Raw genomic sequence first — 24,918 nt, 5'->3', positions numbered from 1 at the left:
TTTAAAAAAAAAATACAGTTGGATTCAGTTACCTGACCTGACATTTGGTTTAAGATTTTGCATCTATGTTCAAAAGTGAAATGGGCACATAATTTTCTTTTTGTTTATTTTTTTGTTTTTCCAGCTGTATTGAGATGTAATTAACACGTAGCATTGTGTACATTTATGAAATGATCACCCCAATAAAGTTAGTTGATACATCCATCACCTCACATAATTACCATTTTTGTTGTTATTGTGGTGAGAGCATTTAAGATCTGCTCCCCTAGCAACTTTCAAGTATACAATACAGTTTTGCTAACTGTAGTCCCCATGCTGTACATCAGATCCCCAGAACTTATTCTTTTTTTTTTTTTGGATAGTTACATTTTTTTTCTTTAAATTTATTTATCTATTTATTTTTGGCTGCATTGGGTCTTCGTTGCTGCGCGCGGGCTTTCTCTAGTTGCGGCGAGCAGTGGCTTCCCTTGTTGCGGAGCACGGGCTCTAGGCGCATGAGCTTCAGTAGTTGTGGCACACGGGCTCAGTAGTTGTAGCTTGTGGGCTCTAGAGCTCAGGCTCAGTAGTTGTGGCACACGGGCTTAGTTGTTCTGCGGCATGTGGGATCTTCCCGGACGAGGGCTCGAACCCGTGTCCCCTGCCTCGGCAGGCGGATTCTTAACCACTGCGCCACCAGGGAAGTCCAATTTCATTGATTTTTGCTTTTCCTGCTTCCTTTCTTCTGCTTGCTTTGGGTTTATTTTACTCTTCTATTTCTAGTTTCTTTAGGTGGAAGCTTATATTATTTATTTAAAATCTTTTCTCTCTTCTAAAATAGGCATTTATGGCTTTAAATTTACCTCTAAGTACTGTTTTAGCTGCACCCCACAAATTCTGATATATCTTTTCATATGCATCCAGTTCAAAATATTTCTGTTAGCTGCCAGTTATTTTCCTGCAGAAGTTGATTTCCATTTGATGTCATTTCCCTTCATCCTGAAGTTCTTCCTTTAGCATTTCTTGTAGTTCAATTCTGCTGGCAACAAATTCTCTAGCCTTCACTTATCTGAAAATGCCTTTATTTCACCCTTCTTTTTTGAAAGATCACTGAATATAGAATTGTAGGTTAATAGATTTTTTTCTTTAAAGAATTACAGGTGTTGTTCCATTGTCTTTTGATCTCCATCATTTCACATGAGAAGTTAGCTATCTTTCTTATTGCTGTTCTCCTGTAGGACCTCCCCTTCTCCAGTGGCTACTTTTAAGATTGCCTCCTTATCTTTGGTTTCCATCAGTTTGATCATGATGTTCCTATGTGTGGTTTTCTCTTTATTTATCCTTTTTGGGTTCACTGAATTTTTCGAATCTGTGTATTGATATTTTTCAACAAATTTGGGGACATTTTGGCCATTATTTGTTCAAATATTTTTTATGTCCCACTTTCTCTTTCCTCTATTTCTGGTATTTTAATTACATACATATTAGGCTGCTTGATATTGTCATTAAGACTCTATGCATGGTTTTATTAGTATTTTTTTCTCTTTGTTTTCAATTTGGATAATTCCTATTGACCTGTCTTTATGGTCACTGACCTATTTTTCTGTAGTGTCTAAACGTAAGTTCATCAAGTGAATTTTTTTTAGATGTTGAGTTTTTTTTCAGGTTTAGAAGTTCCATTTGGTTCTTTTCTTTGTTTTTTTTTTTATAGTTTTTACTTCTCTGCTAAGATTCCCATCTGTTCACTTTTCTTTCCCTTAATACTTTCAACATATTGGTAGTAATTGTTTTAAACAAATAATAATTCTAATAATTTAAAAACCTATTAATTCTGATGACTGCTTTATCTCTTGATCATTGGGTTACATTTTCCTGCTTCTCGTGTCTTTTCATTTTTTATTATATGGTGGCTACTATGGGTAGTATATTGTAGGGAATCTGGACTATATTATCTTCATAAAAAGCCATTGAATTTTAGTTTGACAGGCACTTAAATTCCTGGCAGATCCCTTCATCTGCACAGACTTTATTTTAGACTTTGTTAGAATAGGTTTGTTTTAACTTTGTTCTTAGTTCTAGAGCATGGTGCTTTCTCCCAAGGCATGGCCTTTCTGGGGTTTCAGCTGAATGCCTGAAGTTCATAGGGAAGTATCTCCATTCTAGATGAACCAGAACTCCCAATTTTTTTCATCATTGCATGAACTCTGATATGTCTTTTCAGGTCTCTGTCCTACTGCCCCCCAACAGCTGCTCACAGCTAGGCCTTACGGAGTCTCATTCAGAACATGTGTAGCCCAGCTCTTGGCCAAAGCCCCAAGGGAAACCCCACACAGACTTCTGGGGCCCCATCTCTGTGCAGTTCCCTCCTCTCCAGAATGCTGCTCTGCAAGTCCATCTGTCTCAGCAGCTCCAAACTCTGATCTCTGCCTCATCAGCATTTCCCCATGTCACAGAAAGTGTCCCCAGCCCATACCCAGGGTGAATGTGGAGCTCGCTTCATATGTTTCCCTCCTCCCAAAGATTGTAGTCCCGTGCTGTAGTCCAAAGCCTGCTAATACTTGCCTCACATATTTCTTCCAGTTTTCAAGTTGATTGTGGTGGGAAGGTAAGTCTAACACTCACTACCCCATCATGACCAAAGGCAAAAGTCTAAGCAGTTATGTTTTTTTAATTGAGGTATAACTTACATACAATACAATGCACAGATGTTAAATGTTCAGTTCAGTAAATTTTGACAACTGTATACACCCTTTTAACCACCACCTGCTGTACTGCTTTCTAATACCATGCATTACTGTTACTTGTCCTATAATTTCATATAAGTGAATCATAAAGTATGAACTCTTTTATCTCTGCTTTTTTTCTGAGCATAATTTTTGAGACGCATCCACGTTGTTGTATATAACAGTAGTTCATCCTTTCTTAAATGGAATATACTATTCTGTTATGTGAATGTGCCACAGTTCCATTCTTCTGTTGATTGAGTAGTTTCCAGTTTAGGACTGTTATGAATAAAGCTACTATAAATATTCTTGTACAGGTCTGTTTGCGGACGTATGTCTTCATCTGTCCTAGGTAAATAGGTTATAAGGTTGATGTATGTTTGACTTTATAAGAATCTGCCAAGCAGTTCTCCAAAATGGTTACACCATTTTACACTTCCACCAACAATATATTATATGAGAGTTCCAGTTGCTCCACATCTTCACCAACATTTGGTGTTGTCAGTGTTTTTGAAATGACAGATCCTTGGGTATGTTGCATTGGAATATCTGCATTTCTTTGACAATGAATGCTGTCAAGCATCTTTTCCTCTTCTTATGGACCATTTATATCTCTTCTTTTGTGAAATGGTCTAGTCTTTTGCCTATTTAAAAAATTGAGTTATTAGTTTTATTTCTGTTGATTTGCAGGAGTGCTTTCTATATTCTGGAAATGAGTCTTTGTCAGATATGCGTACTGCAGATATATTTTCCAGTCTATGACTTGCCTATTGAATTTCTAAATGACTTTATTGCTTTTTCTCTATGTTTGCCTGTTTTCTTTTTCATTAATTTCTACTCTTAGTTTCATTATGTCCTTTCTTATAACTTTGAGTTTAATTTGCTCTTATTTTTAGATTCTAGAAGCTTATATTGCTGGCTTTACACCTATCTTCTTTTCTAATAAAGGAATGTAAAGCTAAAAATTTCCTTCTAAACACAGATTTACCTGCATCCAGAAAATTATGGTATGTTGTTTTCATTATCAATTAATTCAAAATATTTCAAAATTCTCTTTGTGATTTTTCTTCTCTAACCTATGGGTTAATTAGAAGTGTGTTGTTTAGGGAATTCCCTGGCAGTCCAGTGGTTAGGACTCTGTGCTCTCACTGCCTGGGGCCTGGGTTCAATCCCCAGTCGTGGAATTAAGATCCTGCAAGCCACGCAGTGCAGCCAAAAAAAAAGAAAAAAAGTGTGTTTTTTAATTTCCAAATATTTGGGATTTTAAATATATCTTATTGTTTTAGATTCCAATTTAATGTCACTGTGGTCAAAGTCTAACACGCTGCAGGGTGAACCCTGTGAGGCAGCCTCTCTGATGACCCACCCCGGGGCCTGCAGAGCCTCACACACCTAGCCTGATCCGGCTGAGCCCTGTGCTGGGCCAGCGCTGTGCCAGCTCCGTGCCTGGGCCTCTACCATGAGCACTGCCTCTCAAGAGCTCTCTGCAAATTACCCAGCAGTCAGGCTCTGTTGCCTTGGTGCATCCATGCACCCATTCTGCAAGAGAGCTATATCCTTCCTTCCTTCTCTCTAAATTTCCAGTACCTCCTCCCCCCCCACCATCCTTACCCTCAAGTTGCTTCCTACTTCACAGAAGAAAATTCCCCCAAGCTCCTACCATCACAGGGCCTTGATTGCTGAGGCCGTGTTGCAGGGCTCACCCTGCAGTGGGAACAAGCAAACAGCTGTGCAGGTAACCATGGGCTCACAGTTCCTTGGGCAAGAAGGGAGACTGCATGGTGACAGAGCAGTGGGGATGGCACTGCCCATTTCGGTGGGAAGTTCTATAATATGTGAGCCTGCTACTCAGCAAGGGGTAGGTATTCAATGCCGTTTTGTTTATAGCTTTGTTTTGTATTATAAACTTGATATGTGCCGTACTAAAATAAATTAGGAAAATGTAAAAAAACCCACAAAAACCCATAAGTAAAAAATTAAAGATCACCTGAAATCTACCTCCCCTGCAAAAGGTAGCCATGGTTAGTTAATATTTTGATGCGTGGTTATTAAAGAAAAGATCTGGTCCCTGCCCTACAGACCCTTGAAGTCTGACCTCCTACCCAAATGTGAATAAAAGCCCCAGACCAAATGCAGCTGGACAGCAGCATGTTAGGCTGGATGAGCCAAGAGGAGTGGCCTCCCAATTCCTGGGGGAAATCGGGGCGGGGAGAGGTGCGTGGAGGAGGTGGTCCAGGAATTGGATCTTGAAGGTCGAGGTCCCCTGTGCTTGTCTTCTGTTTTTTCCCCTCCCACCTCGCCTTGTTCAGTGTCTCTCCAGGACAAGACCTGCTCCCAACTCTCATCCCCGTCCCACCGTGTGGCTGAGAGGGTGGCACGCTCAAGGTGAGGCCAGCGGGCAGGGCCCACTCTATGTGAGGAGCAGGGCAGCAGAGAGACCAGGAGGCACAACTCCTGAGTGTGCTGTTCCTCTATAGCCTGTACATTTGTGCAGTGCACAGCCTGGGTCACTGTACATGGTAGTCGCTCGAGGAGAGTCCCTCCACCCCTTACTTCCGCCCCTTACGGTGCCCACACTGGAGCAAGATGGGGGCGGGGCCGCATGTTCCACCCTCCTGGGTCTGTGTCCCCCTCCAGACAGCAGCGACAGTGAGCTGGAGCTGTCCACGGTGCGCCACCAGCCGGAGGGGCTGGACCAGCTGCAGGCACAGACCAAGTTCACCAAGAAGGAGCTGCAGTCCCTCTACAGGGGCTTCAAGAATGTGAGTGCCCCCCATCCCCCCAGGAGAGGCCCTGATCCCCCCGGCTTTCCTGTCCCTGGCTGCAGGATGCAGGCAGACCTTCTGGACACTTCCCATGGCACAGTGAATATCCCAGGGCCTTTATGGGGCTCATGTTTTGCGGGAGAGCTGTCTGGGGGGTGGGCCAGGTCCTAGAGTCAGTGTTCTGAAGGCACCACACCCCCTTCTGTGTGTCTCGATGCTGGTGCAGGGGAGGAACCTGCAGAGGGACCGACCTGGCATGAGGGGACTCACCACCCCCTCCCGCCGTGCCCACCCCACCAGGCTTTGCCCAGCCCGGGGCTGGTGGAGCCCAGCGGTGCCTCAGGCAGCAGGTGTCCCCCAGAGGGAGGAGAGAGCCCAGGCCCTGTGGAGTCAGGGTGTGGGACGGGGGTGTCTGGGATTACTGAGAGGGGTGCCTTCCTGCCGCAGGAGTGCCCCACGGGCCTGGTGGATGAAGACACGTTCAAACTCATTTACTCGCAGTTCTTCCCTCAAGGAGGTGAGTCTGAGCCCAGGCCCCCAGTTCCTCCAAAGTTCCCGCTTCGCTGTGGCAGCCCTGCAGAGGGTGGGCATCCCTTTTATGGGGAGGGGACCCTCACCCGCACACACCCTCCCCAGCATCCCTTGCCCGGTGCTGCCTCCGTCCGGCAGGCGGCGGGGGGACTCCAGCCCAGGACTCAGCAGCAGTAGGCTGAGGGTGCGTGGGGTAGGGGCTCAGGCGGCCCCGACACTCCCAGCCTTGCCCTTGGTCTCCCCAGATTCCACCACCTACGCGCACTTCCTCTTCAACGCCTTCGATGCAGACGGGAACGGGGCCATCCGCTTTGAGGTAGGTCCCTGTCGACCCCTCCCACGTCCCCTGGTCCTGCATCTCCCGGCCACCACGCCACCCCCTCGGGGCCGCCAGAGGCTCAGACATGACCCTGGTGTAAACGGTCCAGTGTGTCACCCAGGGAACGAGTGGACTCTGCTTGGCTGGCCCTGGGCCTGACTGTGAAGTCAGTGAAATTTGATTTTGCTGTCTGGCCACCCTATTCTCAGCCTTTCCTTCCACTCCAGCCCTGCCAAGCCAAGGGAGCTATTAAGGCACACTGAGGAGGTAGTGACCCAACGTGAATTTGCATTTGAAAAGAGGGTGAGGTTTAACTAGAGGTCTGTGCTAAGGGGATCTGGGCACCCCGCCCTGGAACTTACCCCCTTGCCCGAAAACAGGCAGAGCCTCCCCACCCAAGCAGGCCCAGGGGTCGTCCCAGCAGCACTGTGAGCGAGCCTGCCTGGCCTCCCACCCCCAGCCGCCTGCCCCCAGGAGGGCCCTGCCTGGGTTCTGTGCAGCAGCACGTGGGCTCCACTGAGGCCCCAGCTGTGGAGCCCAGGCCCCTAAAAATAGCTGCAGGAGAAAAGCTGAAACCTCTTCGGAGAGGAAAACCTTGCTGAGAGCCAGGCTTGATCGATAACCCCGCAGCTCGGCTTCCAAGGCCAAGGGCGGCTGACAGGAAAGTGAGAGAGAAAGCCCCTGCACCAGCTGGGGTAATAATAACTCGAGATGCTGCTCAGCTTCCCTTATTGCTCCAGCTGGTCCGCTCACTGACCCTCGGCCGGGGTGGGGCAGCCCAAGGCCACGGCCAGCTCTGTGACCACAGGGGTCTCACCTTCCCCGGGCCACACTCTTAGTGTATTTGTGAACTTACAGTGTTTTCAGCTTTTTTGTTTTCAGTTCTGCCTGCACATGGTAAAAATCCAATCAGTATAAAGGAGTAAACAGGGAAAATTCATTTTCCTTCCCTGGTCCCACCCCTGTGGCCAGTTTCTTGTGTATCCTTTAAGAGGTACCTGAGGCTTCTGGGAATGAAGTGTGAGAAGCAGTTGTGTGACAGACCCAACCAGGACTTTGATGATGGTTTCTCTTGTTCAGGAATCAGATGACCAGACAGCTTAGCAGGGCCCCCACATAGTGGCGGGTGTCAGGAAGGTCTCCATCACCCTCCTGTGGTCGCCTCTCACCATGGTCCCTTTAAGGTGGTCAATGGTGGGTCTTTGTTGGGGAGGTGCTGTCAGTGGCTGAGCGGGGGGCGCTGGCGCTGACCCCCTTCTGCTAGGCACCTTCTCAGAAGGTCATGCTTCTCCGTCTTGAAATTAATTCCTCTGATTTCTTATGGGGAGGTTTGTTTACCTTGGGGACCTTCTTGTTTGTTTACTTTCGGCATCTTAATATCAATGCTCTGCTCTAGGAGGCCTTTTTCAGGAAGGGAGGAGGGCGTGTGTCTCCCAGGGACCTTCCAACGGGCAGGGCCTAATCCTGGGTGCACCATGGGTGGGGTTCCCTGTGGTCAGGAGATATCCGGAGGGGTTGGGGGGAGACACTCAGCCCTCCTCGCTACCTCAGACCAAACCTCTCAACGTGCTCTTAGAACAGAAAGTCAGGTCAGCTTATCCATATTTACAATGATCCCAATCCTTTGTGTATATTCTTGAGATAAGACACATACATATTAATTAGAGTTTATTGATATGGTGAAATATTGTCACTTCCCTGCCCTTACCTGAAAGAGTAAGTAGATGGCAGAACAAGCAAACCTCAGCACTGGTGACTGCCCTGTCCGTTACCTGCCCCTGCAGTAACTCGCTCCCTGTGCCACTGGCCAAATGACGGCTGTGGTCGGTACCCTCGGGAAGGCCTGCAGCCCCGTGACCTAATCACCCCCGCCCCACACTGAGCCCCTGCTCTGCTCTCTGGGGTGTCCCAGCCGGTGTCGCTGAGGAGCCCCTCAGGCACAGCACAGAGCAGGGGCTGTGGATATGACGGGCTTCATACACCTCGGCATTGAGACCAAGGAGCTCCAACGAGCGACAGACCCAAGTGAAGCTGTGCTGTGTGCAGCTGGAAATTTAGAACCAGCAAGCACCTGGACGTGGGCTGGCTAGGCTTGGGGTCATCTGTGTGTGACTGGGGATGGGCCAGTGGTCTCGCAGGGGACATTCCGACCCACCTCTCTCCTAGCACCGTCACTATTATGCTACACACCCGCTAAGGGACACCGAGTAGGGACAGTCCTGAGCGTGGCTGACCACGAGGGCTTCTACACAGCATCTGAGGAGATGCTTAGGAGTCCGAGCCTTTGCTTCCCACTGGGAAAGCCCGTCAGACCCCAGGGAAGAGGGCGTGATGTGGCTTCCGGGATGCTCTGACTCTCACTCCTTCTGTAAACCATACACGAGCTCAGCTTCAGTGGTTAGCATTCCTCAAACTCAGGCACATAAGAAATATCACACTGTTTCTCCTTTCGTATATCTTTGTTTTCTTCACTTATACACACACAGGACTTTCAGGCTCCAGTAGACTTACAGGGTGTGCTTTGGAAAAACAGCAGTTACCACCCCACAGATACACCCGAGGAAGGAACCACCTCCCTTGTTTTAGCCGATTGTCACTCTTTTTCTTCTTGTCGCCTAATATCCTGTTATTGCTCCTTCCCGACTGCCCAGCTTTAGATGCTGCCCGTTGACTCTCTGCACGGGTGAGGAGTTGAGTCTTCTGCACACACACCTTTCCCATCCCCTGGCTTTCCAGAACGATGGGATTCAGATTGGCTAAGCACTCTCGGTTTACTCATGATGTGAATTTGTTCCCCAGCTGAGCCTTGCAGTGAATGGTGATTACGTTCCCATTTCCTGCACACATTTTTATTTTGCCTTCAGTTAACTGTGGTCCCGATTTGTCATTTGCCTGGTGTCTGTGACCTCATCAGTAATTCAACTCCGTCCTTCTCCAGTCATCTGAATGGGCATCTCCCTAGCCTTTGACCAGCTCCATCATCCTGGTGCTGGGTGCCCTCTGGGGACCTCTTCCCCTTTCTCCTGGGTTGGGTCTCCTGGTTCTGGAATCCTTCATCTTCTTCTTCCTTGCTTTACTCTCTCTTTTCAAAAGCACGTCTTCCAGGAGTTTCCTACAAAAGAGTATGTGGGAGGTAATTTCTGAGCCCTTGGACGCCTGGAAGTGACTTCGTTCCGTTCTCACTCTTGCTTGATCTGTTGTGTGGGACCAGAGCTACGGCGGAAGCCATCCTGCTGATTCCCGACCCTGTGTACAGGACCTGATCTTGTTATTGTTGTTTCTGTTTGGTTTTGTTTTTCTCTCTGGAAGCTTGTAGGATCCTGTCCTTGCACCCGTTTTCCGAAGTGTCTCGTGATGTATGCCTGCAGGCCACACTGTGGGCTCTTTCCCCGCATCGTTAGGTCCACAGCAGGACCTGAACACTCACAGCCTTCCCCTTCATTGCCTCTTGGACACGCTTCCCTCCATTTCCTCCGGCTCTTCCTGGAACTCCAGCTGGTCAAGTTTCGGTCCCTCTGGAGTGGACCTCTCATTATCCGCTTTTCTCTCCTATTTTCCAGCTCTGCCTTTTCACGCTGCTTTATGGAAGATTCCACGTGCTTCTCCAGCCCTTCTTCTGAGTCTGTCATTTTGCTTTCTCATTTTTAATTCCCAAGAGCTCTCTCTTGTTCCCAAGTATTCCTTCTTTATAGCACCCTATTCTTATTGTAGGGATGCCAGATATCTAATCTCTGAATCTAATAGTTTATGTTAAGTATTTTTTTCTCCTGGAATAATTTTTTGTTTCTTCCAAACTGCTTTTCTCTGTTTCCCTTAGTCTTCCTTTCTTATGATACAGGCTTCCTCTAATCCAGAAAATCTAAAATTTGAGTGGGGGGAATTCCCTGGCGGTCCAGTGGTTAGGGCTCAGCACTTTCACTGCTGGGGCCTGGGTTCGATCCCTGGTCGGGGAACTAAGATCCCGCAAGCCACGTGGCATGGCCAAAAAAATAAAAAATAAAATTTGAGTGGGACCAAGCCCCTTGGTGCAAAGCCCTGTCCCTCCACAGTCCGCTTGTCCTCCATTCCCCTCCATAGACAGCCCTTCTCTGCTCCCCTTCTTTCGGAGCAGCCTGAGAGGACCCCATGGGGCAGGGAGGGCTCAACCTGCAAACCTTCCGGAAGGGGCAGGAAAGACTTGCTTTCTACCAACTGTTATAACAAAACAGTTGAAGTTTTCACACAGAAGCCATTCGAACGTTCATTCACATTAGTAATAAACTATCTGTCACACCTGTGACTGCACACAGGTATGGCATGACCCCAGAACTGAGCACTGTTAGTTTAGTTTTTAAGCTGTAAGTTTTCAAGCACCTGGACACGCAGACACTTGGTAAAGTGAAAATAGAACACCCCCTTCCTTAAAGGAACACCCCGAGGCCTTCTCTGTCAGTGGCAGTGTATTAAATGGGTCTAAGACACCGTACGTTTGAATGTCTTTATTTGAGATGATCAGTTCCAGCCACTATGCCGTCCCTGCCACACACATGCACACTCACACACGCGCGCGCGCGCACACACACACACACACACACACACTCTCACACTGTATTGACCTGATGGACACCATCTGCCCACTCTGTGCTGGAGGTGCCTCACCTATATAGGCGTGAATTTCAGTGGAAGCCACACCGCGAACCGGAAATAGAATCTGAGCGCTGGATTGTCACTCCTCCCCCTCCCCTTCCTCCACAGGACTTTGTGGTCGGTCTGTCCATCCTCCTGCGAGGAACAGTCCATGAGAAACTCAAGTGGGCCTTTAACCTTTACGACATTAACAAGGACGGCTACATCACCAAAGAGGTACGGGGGTGGCTGGGGAGGCTGGGAGTGACCTGTCTGCCCCCCACCCCACTGCTCTATATCCCCAGCCTCTCTCCTCCTCTCTCCTGCTGCCCTGGTTTCCTCTCCCCACTCCCTGGCCATAGACACAGCTCACAGCCTGGCCTTGGAGGGGACAGCGGCCAGGAACTCTCCTCCTCTCCCGGGCTCTCAGGCCTGGATACCTGGGTGCAGGGGACGTGGAGCTTTGGTGCCCCTCACCACGTGGCTCGATCCTGTTCAACAGGTGTCCTGGATCATCCTTTCTTACGGAGAGGTCCTGAGGGAGACACAAGTGGAGAAGCTGGGAGCAGGGGTGGGGAGCTGGCCTTGGCTCCCACCAATTGAGGGGGAGCAGTGTGGTCCCTTAAGGCAGGGTGCAAACGGGGGCGGGGGGGGGGTCCCTCACCACACAGGCCCACAGTCTGGTTTCGTCTGGCCCAAACATTTTTCTGTCTCTGAAATAGTTGCTACAGTTTCAAATTCTGGAGATTGCATTAAAAATCTAGCTCCAACTGCTCTTGAAGAGTTAGAAGCTTGCGCTGGGCGGACTGGGTGAGGGTGAGCTTGCCTCTCTCCAGCTCCCACAGCCCCGCGCACTCACCCACCACTGCCCCTGAGGTGCCCCCCACCCTTGGATGCAGCCCCTCCCCTCAGACCCTCGAACCCTCACCCCACCTCCTTACAGCCAGGCTCAGGCCAGCCCCTCCGGCCCCCCTGCAGGAGATGCTGGCCATCATGAAGTCCATCTATGACATGATGGGCCGCCACACCTACCCCATCCTGCGGGAGGACGCGCCCCTGGAGCACGTGGAGAGGTTCTTCCAGGTGAGCGCTCCAGCCCCGGGCTGCGCGGGGAAGGGCGGCCGGAAGAGGAAGGGGCTTTGGCTCTTAGGGCAGTCCTGGGCCTGCCACTCCCCTCTGTGAGCCTCCCCGCTCCCACGAGGAGGTTCAGCTTGCATTCCCCATCGGGCTGGTTGTCCGGATCCCAAGGAGCGAATTAAAGCCATCCCCGCTCACTGATCTGCCAAACTTCGTCTCAGAGCAGGCAGGGGCTCACAGATTCCAAGGTAGCCAACACCCCCCAGCAGTGTTCTTGTGCCTTCCAAGAGCTGCCCCCCAACTCCGCCAGGGACCTCTCTGCAGGAGGAGGGGGTTGGGGTGACTGCTTTGTATCCATGGGGACTGACGGAGCTAGGGCTCCGCCTCCCGCTTGCTGGGGGCCCTTTAGACAGGCCTCCATCCTGACTTCAGCTGCCCCGGCTGCCTGTCAGCAAGGTGAGGAGGTCCGACGAGCATGGGGGTGCCTTCTGGGGAGTGTGAGCCCAGGAGAGCTGCCGGACAGTGTCTGGGGTTGGGGACAGAGTGGGGAGACACCAGAGAGGTCGGCTGCGTGGTGGAGGTGGCTGGACAGGGCACTTTACGTGGCCTGGATCCTGGGGAGGGGACAGAGGGGACGGGTTGGGGTGGAAGGAGCCCTCCCACCCGCCCCCTGGCACGTCCTCAGCCCTGGGGCAGGGGCCGGCCCCGGTGGGACACAGACTCACTGAGGGCGCGGCTTGAGTTGCAGAAAATGGACCGGAATCAGGACGGGGTGGTGACCATTGATGAGTTCCTGGAGACCTGTCAGAAGGTAGGCGGTGTCAGGGCTTGGGGACCCCCCGTATCCCGCCCCTGCCAGCCCATAGCCCAGCTGGGCACACGTCCCTCAGCCCTGCCCTCGGTGGCTCCCCTCGGAGGGGAGAGACATGGGGCCCTCAGGACAGGGTCACACTGTGGGAAGGAGCCTGGAGCCCCCGGCATTGCTGCTGACCCTCCTCTGCAGAGCGCCTTCAGTGGGCGGGACGCTGGGCCTCCACTGGCCTCAGCCATCGGCCTCACCCCCCCGGGCGGCCCCTCTGTGGCCCCCGGCCTCCATCTGAGTGCTCAGCCAGGGGTGGGGCGGCTTGGTCCATCAGTGAGTTAACAGCTCCCAGACAGCCTGACCATCAGGCCATGGAGCTGGAGACAGGCTGTGCCTGACAGCTCCCCCTTCGCCCAGTGAGACAGGCAGAGCCCCTGGAGGGTTCCCGGCCCCTGATGAGAATCTGCTCACGGTGACGTTGGATTTGGGCCCTGCTAGCCCGGAGCTGACCGGGCCTCTCGTCCTCTCTCCCCGTGCAGGACGAGAGCATCATGAGCTCCATGCAGCTGTTCGAGAACGTCATCTAGGACGCGTCGGGGGGGAGGGGTGTCCCTGAGTGGCTGTTACCACCTCTGCCCCAAAGATGCCGCCAGGAGCAGCCTCCAGGAGAAGCTTGTTTCTAATGTATTTGCACAAAGTGAATAGTTTGCTGCAGACACACACACACACACACACACACACACACACACACACGCACACACACATGCACATCCTTCCTCTGGGCTCGCAGGTGCGGGGGGACAAAGGTTAGGGAGGGGCGGAGTCTGGCTGGGACCTGGGTCCAGGTGATGAGAGCCACACAGCTCCCACCAGCCCCCTCCCAGGCCTCCGGGTGGGCAACTGAAAGAGCGGTATCTTCAGGCCACTGGCCACTGGGTGTTGCCTCCCCTGCCAAGGAGGGTCCAGTCTCCAGAGCAAAAGCTGCTCCCGTGGGAGCCCACTCGCCCCTCCTTTCTGCCACCCTTCTTTCCCACCACGCAGGGGCCAGGCTCCGGAGGCTGCTCTGGCCTTCTCGTTCCCCAAGCCACTCCCTGCCCACTGACTACACTTCCAGGATGGCCCTGACCCCAGGACCCCGGAGGGGCAGCTGGGGGTCAAGGGAGTTCAGACTAGGAAAGAGGTGGTAATTAGACAGAGGCAGCTGCTTCCTGGAAACGTTTCCCTGGGTCCCAGGACGCCTGCCAGCCCACTGAGCTGGTGGGAGCCCCGGTGGTGAGGGACCAGTGGGCTCTGTTCTCCTCCACCCCAGGAAGGGGGCTTTCTAGCTGGGGATGGGGTCTCTTGGTGGGGAATCTGAGGGGAACTGTCTGCCAACTCCACCTCCCCTCCCCCAGGCTGGCTCAGTGGGGATGCAGCAGGGGGTCTGCCCACACCCCTCAGGCACCCAGGTCATCGTGGGTCCTGAGGAGAGGTCACATGGCTCAGGGCCTGACCCCCAGGGAGCCCGGGTGGGCAGAGCAGGCCTGGGAAGGGACTTCTCCCTCCCTCTTTCCTGTTGGCCCCCGTCTCCCTGAGCCCAGCAGCCTGGATGAACCCCTCTTCCTGGTTAGGGTCTTGGAGCCTTGTAGCCGTCCCTCCACACAGACTCACCCCAACCCCATACAAGAAGCACAAATGCCCCCAGCAGCTCAGGCCGCAGCCCACGAGGGGAGCCCAGGCCCTCCTGCTGGGCTGAGGGCTGGGTGCCACCGGCCCCCATCAGGTGGCCCCAGGGTTCTGTGGAGAGTCAGTTCTGTGCCTCAGAGCAGTGGGGGGCTTGAAGCCCACCCCCCGCCCAGCCCAGCTCGCCAACGTTCAAAAGCACAAACCCTGGGGATTCTGCTCGGCTGGGTTCTGCTCTGAGGATGGAGGCTGGCGTCAGCCTGAAGCCAGCGCCAGCAATGAGGGCCAAGGGGCCAGAGGCCGGGTGGCGGGTCAACAGAAACTTCCAGGGGAGAGAGAGAGGCTGCTCCCGCCTGCCCAGGCCGCCCTGGCAAGAAACCTAGTCCCAGGGAGCACGGAGCGTCCCAGGAACATTCCCAAAGCATACATTCCATCGGCTGCCGCCCCATCTCTGCTCAGGCCTGGCCCTAGGGTGAGCAGGGCCCTCAGAGGAAGGGCAGGGTGGCGGAGGCCGTGGAGATCGGCCTGGCTCGGCCGCAGGGACCCCTTGGCACCTACACACAGGTGGTCCTCCCCCTTGGAGTTGCACTGACACCCATCTCCAGTCTGACTGGGGGCTCCCTCTCCCCTCCTCCAGGAGGGCATCAGCTTTCCCCGGCTCAGGGATATTCTCCCCCATCCCCATGCCCACCCCCTCAGCCCAGCCCTCCCAGCTGGTGTGGCTTTGCTTCTCAGGGGCCAAGGCCAAAGGAGAGGGTCACCACCATGCCCTGCCCTCCCCGGCCTTGGGCCAGACTGGCTGCACGTCCAACCCGGAGGGGTCTGGCTCCCGCTCTGGGATGCGAACCGGCCGCATGTCTGCATGGCAGAAGTGTCTCCCTTGGACGCAGCCTAGGAGGGTGGTTCCTGTTCTCAGCGCCCACCAATATTCAGTCCTGTATATTTTAATAAAATAAACTTGACAAAGGAGAGGGACTCTTGTTGGCTTTATCCCGACTCTGAAATTTGGTCCAGCCCCTCCCATCCCCGCTATGAACCATGGCTTCTGCCCAGTGCCACGCTGGTAAATGTTTAACATTCCCCGAATTGTAGAGTTTGCCGATTTCCACACTCAATTTCAAGTTCCCACTGTGCCGTCAGTGAAGGCGGAGCCAAGAAGAGATGCCCGCGATTGGGAAGCCTTTATGAGAAGCTCCAGCCCTGCAGCCTGTACACAGAGCCGCGAGGTAGGGTAACTCCTTGAGGTGCCATTTGTATTTCGTTCCCAAGTCATTTCTCTCTGCCAGTTCCAGGAAGTCATTTCTGCGTGTCCCCTTGGCTGGAGGGTGCAGGTCACAGAGCAGAAGCAGAATTTGCCTGAAGATATCTTCCTTTCCTGGGTCAGTGAGGGTTATGCTAGAGGAGGGGCAAGAAGTGAGAAGCTGAGAGGAGGAGAGGAAGGGGTTCCCCAACTCAGGGATGGGGAGACGGAGGTTCTGGGGGGTCTGCTAGTGCTTCAAGGACCAGCCCCCAGGCCATGTGACGTCACCTCCACTGTTTGGCTGATGGGTGTGTCATCAGTAACCGGGAGGATAGATGGAGGGAGCCCCCTTCCACCACCAAACACACGGAAGGCTCCAGTCTACCGGAGCCCCAGGGCCTTGGCACAATCCAGGCAAGGGAGCCCTGACCTTGCTGCCTGGGATGGGATGTCCTGCGTTTGCATGGGCTGGCCACTGTGCTGAGAACGTTTGCTGTGGTCACAGCCTGTTTGGCACAGCCGGGAAAGCTGGGCTGAAAGATGTTGGGGCCCCTCAGCCATTAAAGAGTGGAGCCAGGACTTGGACCCAGGCAGGTGGCTCCAGGCCAGGTGTCAGCACTGAACTGCCCATTTCATGATGGAGCTTTCTATTTCATCTTAAGCATGTCTTTACCTGGCTGAGCCTCAGTTGCCTTATCCGTAAAATGAGCGGAAGAACAATCTCTGATAGGACTGTTCTGATGATTGATTATGATTATTTACTAGCTTCTTAATAAACATGAGCATCCTTCCTTCTTATCCCACTGAAGTTTTCATGCATTTTTTTCCCCTCTCTATAGAAGGGTGATTCATATCAATAAGCCACCAGAGAAAGGATAGACCTTTCAGAAGGAGTTTCCAGGTGCTGCAAATGAATCTGTGATGGTTCCCAGTTGCCCTGGTAACCCCAAGGCCCATTTGGGGGCCAGCTGGCTAAGGCTATCCACACACCCCACCCTCCCACCACCCCTCGCTGCGTGGCCGCGCTGACCTGCCCAGGGCCAGGAGCAAGGGCTGAGCATCCCATGGGCCTGGCTTGACGCCTTCATTCTCACAAAGACCTATGGAGGAAGGCCCTCGTTACAAACTTTACGGTATGGGCGGAGAAAAACGAGGGCCAGAGACACTGAGTAAGGCAACCATACACTTCCCCACTCTGCTCTGCAGCACAGCTTTCCAGAGCAATGGCCAGTCTACGATTTAGAAGATCCATAGCTCCTCTTCCTCCACCTCAGGTTCCCTGGAGGCAAAACCTCTGGGCCCAAGTGCTTTGCTTCCCATTGACCACCAGGGGGCGACGGTACCACACACCACCCTTGCCACCAATTTCTTGCCCTCAGGCTCGCCCCCCCCCCCCCACTGTCCCCCGAAACCGACTTGGAAGGGAAGCTACTTGTCATTTCTTTCAAGACCTCAAAGACATTTTTATATTCCAGCCTCGTTCTCCACTTGGTTTTCCCTCAGAAAATTGTATCAAGTAACAATTCCACAGGCACACACAGAGTCCACTGAGCTGGGTCCTGGGAGTGAGGACACACTCTCAGCCCTGTTTTATTAACTAAGACACATATAACTCTCATTAGACGGCATAAGTGTTACCACACGGGGCTGATTTCATGCCAGCCCAAAGCACATAAAGTGCCTGTTTGGATTAGCCTAGCCTTACCTGTTAGGCTTTTTTTTTTTTTTTTTCTTTTTCCCTCTCTCTCTCTCTTTTTTTTGGCCACACAGCATGTGGGGATCTTAGTTCCCTAACTATGGATCAAACCCGTGCCTCCTGCAGTGGAAGCACGAAGTCTTAACCACTGGACCTACAGGGAAGTCCCAAGGCTTTTGAAAATCCTGAAAAGAAGCTTAAAAACCCCACCTACCCACTTGCCAGGCTCCTGTAGGGTCTAGAAGGCCAGACAAGAGACAGTGCTCTGGGCACTGCAGGAGAAACGTCTGGGCTGTCCGAGACCCCATGGGAAGGAGGCATGTGTTACGTGTCTGTCTGGGTACGTTTCCTACCTCTTCCCACCCACCAGGCAGTGACGCCCCAATGACCCTCTTCCTTGCTCCTTCCTCGTTCTGAGTTCCTAGGTCCACACGAAGGGAGGCGTCAATCCACACTTAGTAAACACCATCCACACACGGGGCACGGGCTGAGACGTGAGGAGACCACGGTGGATGAGACACGGGCTCTGCCTTCAGGATATTCAAGTCGGTGGGAACACCGAAGGCCAAAAGTCCAAGGCAGGGAATTCCCTGGCGGTCCAGTGGTTGGGACTCCACGCTTTCACTGCCAGGGCCCTGGGTTCAATCCCTGGTCGGGGAACTAAGATCCCACAAGCCACGAGGCGCAGCCAAAAGAAGAAAGAAAAAAAACTCCAAGGCAGTGATTTGGCCCACGAGGGTAGCTACAGGCTGGGGGACCGAGCTGGCCGGGGAGGACTGCAGGGCACTGGGACGTCTCCTAGAATTGTGAACAAAGCAAGAGGAAACAGGCTCAGAGCCAGGAGTTGAGGAGCCCTCGTTAGTACAGTATTCGGGATGTCTGTTTACAGTGCTCGGAAGCCTTTTTTCCCTTGTCTGTCCCGCCTTCCCTCATGGACATGGACACAGTCCAGACAGGAGCTGTGCCGCTGAGTCAGGAGGGCTCTGAGACCTCGTACGGGCCCTCCCTGAGCCAGGTTTTGTCATCCTAACATGGTCCCTTGTTCTTTTCACTGCCCCAATCAACCTTCTCCATCCCAGACAAGCCCCCAAGGCCATGGACACAGTTGCCAACCCAAAGTGGGTCCTGGGCCCCCTCCTAGCCCTCTCGCCAATTCACAGGGGCCCTGGCCCTTAGGGTTAGGGGAGCACCAGAGGCCGGCCAGCTCCGGTTTCACGTGATCAGCTATAATTGCGTGGACTTTGCCTGAACAGAGAATGTGCAGACTCTAGCTGCCTGCAGAGTGAGCTCTGTGGGGTTCAGAGACTGAAGAAGAGAGCGGGGTAGAGTCAGGGCCCAATCTGCACAGGGGGCAGTGTCTGTGGGCCTGAACCAGAGCCAGCCAAGATGAGGGCAACTGGAAGAAACTACTTAGCCACTGGCCAGAGCTGCGAGGTCCTGGAGGAGCGTGTAATGGGAGTGGGCCTGGCAGGAAGTCCCGGTGTGGCCCTGGAAAGGATTCAGGGCCTCCTGAGCAGGCACCTGATCATGGCCCTTTCTTGGGTGGTGGCACCAGCCGGGGAACCATCCGACCCACAGATCTCCCCCGACAGCTGCCCCGACTGCCAAGGGCCACCAGCCTTAGAACTGGGCTCCCTGCCAACTGTGGTGTGCTTTTTTGTTCCATCTGTTCCTCTAGCAGGAAAGCCCACCTTCCCTCTAACTCTTCTGCCCCAGCCCTACCTGTCTTTGCTCTTACACCGCGACCCGGACCTAGGGCTCCCTCTGTTCAGCTCTCTTGGCTGGCTTTGCACATTATTGAACCCCTGTGGTTGCAGGATCTATGTCTGCCCATCCCCCTGCCTGGCATGGCCTCCTCAATTCCCCTGGCAAGAAAAGGCCTTTGGGAACTTCTCTCCCACCGATGTGGGCGCCATGGGGGCCATGAGGAAGGTCAGCTGATTGGACATCAGTCTTCTGCCTCCGCAGCGTCCTCCCTCTTCTCCTGGCAGCGCCGGAGGATCCCTCTTCCACTCTATCCGTGCAGCCCTGGGGTCCACCCGACCTCCAAGACCAGGCCCAGGTCAACTGGTGCATTACCCACCCCCCTACTCCCCAGTCACAGTGGCTGGCTGGGGGGCGGGCAGCCAACCTGATTGCAGCTGATGAGGCCCAGGGAGACCTGTGCTGGGAATGCCGGGGAAAGACGCTGCTCCCTCACTATCTGAAGCTGAGGGGTGAGTCCTGGAGCTGTTGCTGCCATTTTGCCACTATGAGGAGCCATGGGAATGAAGCCAGTGCAGAAGATGGCCTGATTGAGGGGTGAAGAGAATGAAAACAAGACTGGGGGCTTAGGGGGAGGGGGTCAGCCCTTGAGCTCAAAATCAAACTGCACCTTAAGCAACCCCCCACTCTCCAGTCTCTAGACTCTTCAGTCATAAGAGTCACTAAGAGGATTCCCCCTCCCCCCGAAGCCAGTTAAAACTGGGTTGACTGGCAGTTTCAGCTGAAAAAGTCTCGACTGCTGCGGCCACTAACGTCAGGCTGTGGGTGGTGAACGCGCTTTGCAGACTCCAGTGGGCCCTGAAGGAAGGGGGGCCAGGGGCCAGCACGCCCAGCGCCACCTCCCCTGCCTGGCTGTGGACATCTTGCAAGCATTCCCCCCTGGAGCCACCCCCGCCAAGACGGGCACCCAAGACGGGTGGCACAGGGGGAGGGGATTGATCAGTAAGGCTGCTGCACTGAAGGTCATAGGGAAGGAGGTCACGGCGACAGCCTGGGGGGGGCAGGGGAGGAGGCGGGGGAGGTGGGTGTCTCAGGCCCTGAGCCTGCAGGGTCAAGGGCCAGCTCTCAACGGCACCAGGGTCAAAATCTCTTTGAAACAACTCTGCTGGCTGGCAGTGTAGGGCGCCTCAGCCAGCCTGAGCAGCATTCTTCCAGCACCAACAAGACGATTCCTTAAAAGATAACATTCCTTCTCGATCTTGTAAGGGGCCACGATGACGCTTAGGTCTGGACTGTGTAAACTGTCAATAATGTGTCATTTAATGTCCAGCCCTCTGTCTCAAAAAACTGATATAACTATGCCTTGACTTCTAATGAGTGGAACAGTTCTCAGAGCTTTCTGAGATGCTGTTCCCAGGTTATAATCCTCCATTTGGCTCGAATAAAATTTTTCATTTCTTTCTTAGATCGACTAATTTTTTCATTGACATGCATGACGTAGCCGGCAGGATATCAGAGACACCTGCCAGAGGGCACCTGGAGTTTACCCGGAACCAGAACCAGCATGGCCCATTGAGCCCCACCGGCTTCTCGGTACTCCTCAGGTGTTCCGGGGAGTTCTCCTGATATCCGGCTCTCATTGTTCGAGTGACGATCCTGAAAATTTTGAGCTGCTTCGCTTAAGACTTGGAGTCTTAAGGGGCACCCGTGCATTTCTTAGGCAGGACCTAGGGCATTTGGGTAAGAGGCCCAGGGAAACATAGGTGGCTTTTTGTTAAAATTGGCTTAAATCGGAAAAAAAAAAGGAGTTGATATATGGTCTGATATATGGTTTTGCTACTGAAATGAGAGGCTGAATTATTCAGCTCTGAAGAATAAGGGAGACCCAGTCAAACCTTAAGTAAATACTGCTCGTCCGGGCGGCGAGACAGAGGCTGGTAACCTAGCACTCCTAGCACCCCTGACGGTTTTAGGCTGTCACACTGTTACTGAATTAAGTCGTATGGACCCTGCTCGGGCCCTAGCCTGGCCGAGGCTCTCTGCCTCTGCAGGGGAGGGTTCTTTTTCCTTTAGGGTTCAAGTAGGCAAATAACGAAACCTAAGCTGAGATGGACACAGCACAAGCTGCATTCAATGGCCAAAGACTGGAGAAGCAGGAGCTAAGTTCATAGATCAACTTCTCGACCACCTGGTGAGAGGGGTTTAATTTTAAAAAATAAAGCAAAGGGAGGAGGAATGAGGCTAATGATGGGGAGGCATATGCATTAGTCTACTGGGGAGGGGGCAGTGATTTTTCCACCCCCTTTTTAGCCTTTTTTGGTCCAGGTGTGTCATTTAATATGCTAAAGTAGTGAAATCAACATGTAATGAGACTCGGGGTGTGTTGGAGATCAGATTCATCACCATCTTGGTCCCAGCTGGTTCCATCTGGGGTTTGTTTGTTTGTAGCTTCCTTTCTTATCTCTGGACCCTTTAACTTAAAGGTTGATATTAACTCCGGCTACAGGTGGGGTTGACAGGTTTGAGCAAAGACCTGGAGCAGCTCTGGCAGCACCAGGGAGAAACCAGGCCATGTAAAAGTGTCCAACTGACCCAAGGGTAACTCCTCAGCACACATGCAATCCACCACACTGTCCTCAGAAAGTTGTTCAGATCGTAACTCATATCTGAATTAGGCCGCAAAATTAATACTGGGAAATTGTGCCTCAAAGGCCAGACAGCTTTCATGCAAACAGCCACCTATGGGAATACCAGCTGGATTTATATATACTTGCAAGTACTTAATTGGGAACTAAAGGAAATCGGGCCCTAAAATGGCCAAGATGGGGTTCTTTGGGCACTCCAGAACAATTTTGAGTGCACAGTTAAAGCCGGCAGCCTTCTGGATCTGCGCCTGCAGGGTCTACTGGAAACAACAGTGGTAAGTGTTTTTCACTTTTCTAAAATTAGGTTAGCAAGGAAAAATATTTGTAGGGCTAGCTCCTTGGATCCTTTGAAGGGGAGAAACATCTAAATTGCTGAAATTTTAGGGAGCTCTCATCTTAAATTATTGTACCTTTTAAAATTGGCGTGCAGAAGCCCCGAAAGGCCTCAAAATTCCAAAATAGGCTCATTGAAAGACTTGTACAGGCTAATCAAAGATTAATGATATAAAAGGTACCTAAAACTCTACTGCTCCCCTCTATCTTCCTTTACTGGAGTTCTCAATCTTCTGTCTGAATTGCCTTTCCACTCAGAAGACCCTATTAAATCATTACCTTTAGAAATGGAACCACCTGAGGCTGTAGGCAAATCTCTCCAGATCAAAGGCCGAACCAGGGGCCACAGTTAGTTTAAAGAACTTCTTAAACCCAGGGAGGCTCCACAAAAGTGTTTGTAAATGGATTACCAAAATGAGAGGCCACCGGTCTGAGTAAACTGACCACAGCTGAAGTTTAGAGCCTGATAGGAATTTTTTTTTGAGGGAGAGGAGGCTTTTCCCTTAAGCTAAATGAGGGAAAGTAAAACATTCCAGCATAGGTGAATGGCTATGTCAGTCCTTTGCTATCATTGAGGAGGCCACCCAATTCTTTGAGGAATTAAAAACAACTATCCTTGTTTTACAAGTCTAGTCTTTACAGGACCAGAGGTCTGGCTCCAGAAATAATCCAAAGCCCACCAATTCTTGTATCACATTGAAGAAAGAAATTCTATGAGAAGGTATATGTTTCTAGAGGTTATAAAATACATTCATAAGTGCCAGTCAGGAAATCCTGATATGACAAACAGTTCCCAATTACTTCTTGGTTTTCTCTAGAGGTTAAGGTTTTAAGGTTGAGAATTATAACATATGTAATAAAGCTACTAAAATTATCAGGGAAACATTTCAATATGCAAGGAAAATGCGAGGCGTGTTTTCAGTGGAAGGAGGGTATAAAGAATGGAAATGCATTTTGTTCTGAGTTGTTGTTCCTGGGTTATAATCCTCAATTTGGCTCAAATAAAATTTTCCATTTGTTTCTTAGATCAACTGATCATGTTTTCATTGACAGATGAGTAGGAGTGAGTTAGGTAAAGGGTTGGAAAGGTGGGGAGACAGCCCTGCCCAGAATCAGGGGCTGGGTTGTTGAGGCCAGAGCCCGGATCATGGGCGCAAAAGCGGGTGAAATGGGGAGGGCAGCAGGACCAGGACGGAGACGCAGGCAGGGGGCAAGGTCCCCTGAAGGCTTCGGCCTAGTCCTGAGAACAGCAGGAAGCCACTGATAAGGGTACTGTCACATGAGTGTTTTGAAAATCCCCCTCTGAGTGAAACTGGACACCAGATTGGAGGAGGCCGAGTGGATGCAGGGAACCGGCGAGGGGGCTGATGTGGTCTGTTATCGCTGCAGAGCTGTCGTGGATATCATTACATCCCATAGTGATTCTGATTCAAGGTCTCTTGTGCACTTGCAATCAGACAGTGGCTGGGGAAGGGGTCATCTGATAGCTGCAGCGTTTATGGCAAATCAGGGTGGGAAGTCACCACGTCAGACACTAGGACTGTGGAGCCTGTCCATACCCTCTTCTGAGATAACTGCTCTCCTTTCGAGAAACAGCTCTGGCTTGCTCTTGGGCTTTGGTAGAGACTGAACACCTATCCGTGGGCTATCAAGTGGCCATGAGGCCTGAGCCTTCCGGAGCAACCTAGGTGTTGTCGGACCCCCTACCCAGAAGGTTGGACGTGCGGCAGCAATCTGTCATCGGTGGAAGCAGTAGAGAAGAGGCTGAGCTCCAGCAGGTGTGAGAGGTACAATTAAATTATAGGAGCAGGTGGCTCAGGTTCCTTTGAACCAACTCCAGTCACGCTGCCTCCTCTGCCTCAACGCATGACTGAGGCTTCCTGGGATATTCTTTAGGATCAGTTTACTGAGGATGAAAAGACTAAGCACAATTTAAAGATGGGTCTGCATGATATGATGCTGACACCTCCCAAAAGTTATAAGCTGCAGCATGACCATTTCATTCAAGGATGACCCTGAAGGTCAATGGTAAAGAAAAATCCTCCCTGTGGATAGAACTTGGGCAGCCTATTTGATTTTCTGGAGCAGTAGATTAGCAGAAGTTTGAATCTACTGGTCATTGATTCATGATCAGTTGCTAATGGTTTGGCTTCACGGTCAAGGACTTGGATGGAACAGGAATGGAAGATTGGAGAATTAGTCAGGGTTCACCAGAGAATAGAACCAACATACGTAGATAAATAGATAGATAGATAGATAGATAGATAGATAAATAGATAGATAATTTTAAGAAATTGGCTTATGTGATAGTGAAGGCTTTGCATGTCCAAACTCTAATGGGGTAGGTTAGCAGGCTGGAGATTCTGGGAAGAGTTGCAGCTTGAGTTGAAAGGCCATCTGCCAGCAAAATTCCTTTTTTGCTTGGGGGAGGTCAGTCTTTGTTCTATTAAGGCATTCAACTGATTGGGCACGGCCCACCCACACTATGGAGGGCAATGTGCTTCGCTCAGAGCCCACTGATTTAAATGTCAATTTCATCCAAAAGACACCCTCACAGAAACATCCAGAATAGCATTTGACCAGATTTCTGGGCACCATGGCCAAGCCAAGTTGACACATAAAGCTAATCATCACAATCAGTAACAAGAAAGTCTGGAGAAGTATGTGGATGGACCTCTCTGAATGGGTACTTACTGTGAAGATAGTGATGTCCATGTGAACGCCCACCAAAAGGCATCCACTGCAGAGGAGAAACTTAGTAATCAGGTGGACAAAATGATGTACTCTACAGATCTTCCTACCCACCCTGGTGCTTGTTCAATGGGCCCATGAGCTAAGTG

General features: G+C 51.7%; 1 protein-coding gene across 3 annotated transcripts in view; it reads left to right on the top strand.

Annotated features, from left to right (window-relative positions):
• KCNIP3 (potassium voltage-gated channel interacting protein 3) overlaps window positions 1-16,498 on the top strand; it is an 89,554-nt gene extending 73,056 nt beyond the window's left edge. For all 3 annotated transcript variants that reach the window (XM_082427368.1, XM_082427369.1, XM_082427370.1), the window contains 7 exons: window positions 5,337-5,461; window positions 5,912-5,981; window positions 6,241-6,311; window positions 11,049-11,156; window positions 11,898-12,002; window positions 12,745-12,807; window positions 13,338-16,498. In XM_082427368.1, coding sequence (XP_082283494.1) covers window positions 5,337-5,461; window positions 5,912-5,981; window positions 6,241-6,311; window positions 11,049-11,156; window positions 11,898-12,002; window positions 12,745-12,807; window positions 13,338-13,385 — 590 coding nt within the window. In that variant the 3' untranslated portion in view covers window positions 13,386-16,498. The remainder of the gene's footprint in view (window positions 1-5,336; window positions 5,462-5,911; window positions 5,982-6,240; window positions 6,312-11,048; window positions 11,157-11,897; window positions 12,003-12,744; window positions 12,808-13,337) is intronic.
• The last annotated feature ends 8,420 nt before the right edge of the window (window positions 16,499-24,918 follow it).

Source organism: Balaenoptera physalus (genome assembly GCF_965194825.1).
Source record: "Balaenoptera physalus genome assembly, chromosome: 15".
NCBI lineage: Eukaryota > Metazoa > Chordata > Mammalia > Artiodactyla > Balaenopteridae > Balaenoptera > Balaenoptera physalus.
The sequence above is the reverse complement of the archived record's forward strand: the minus strand, read 5'-3'. Positions and strand labels throughout refer to the sequence as shown.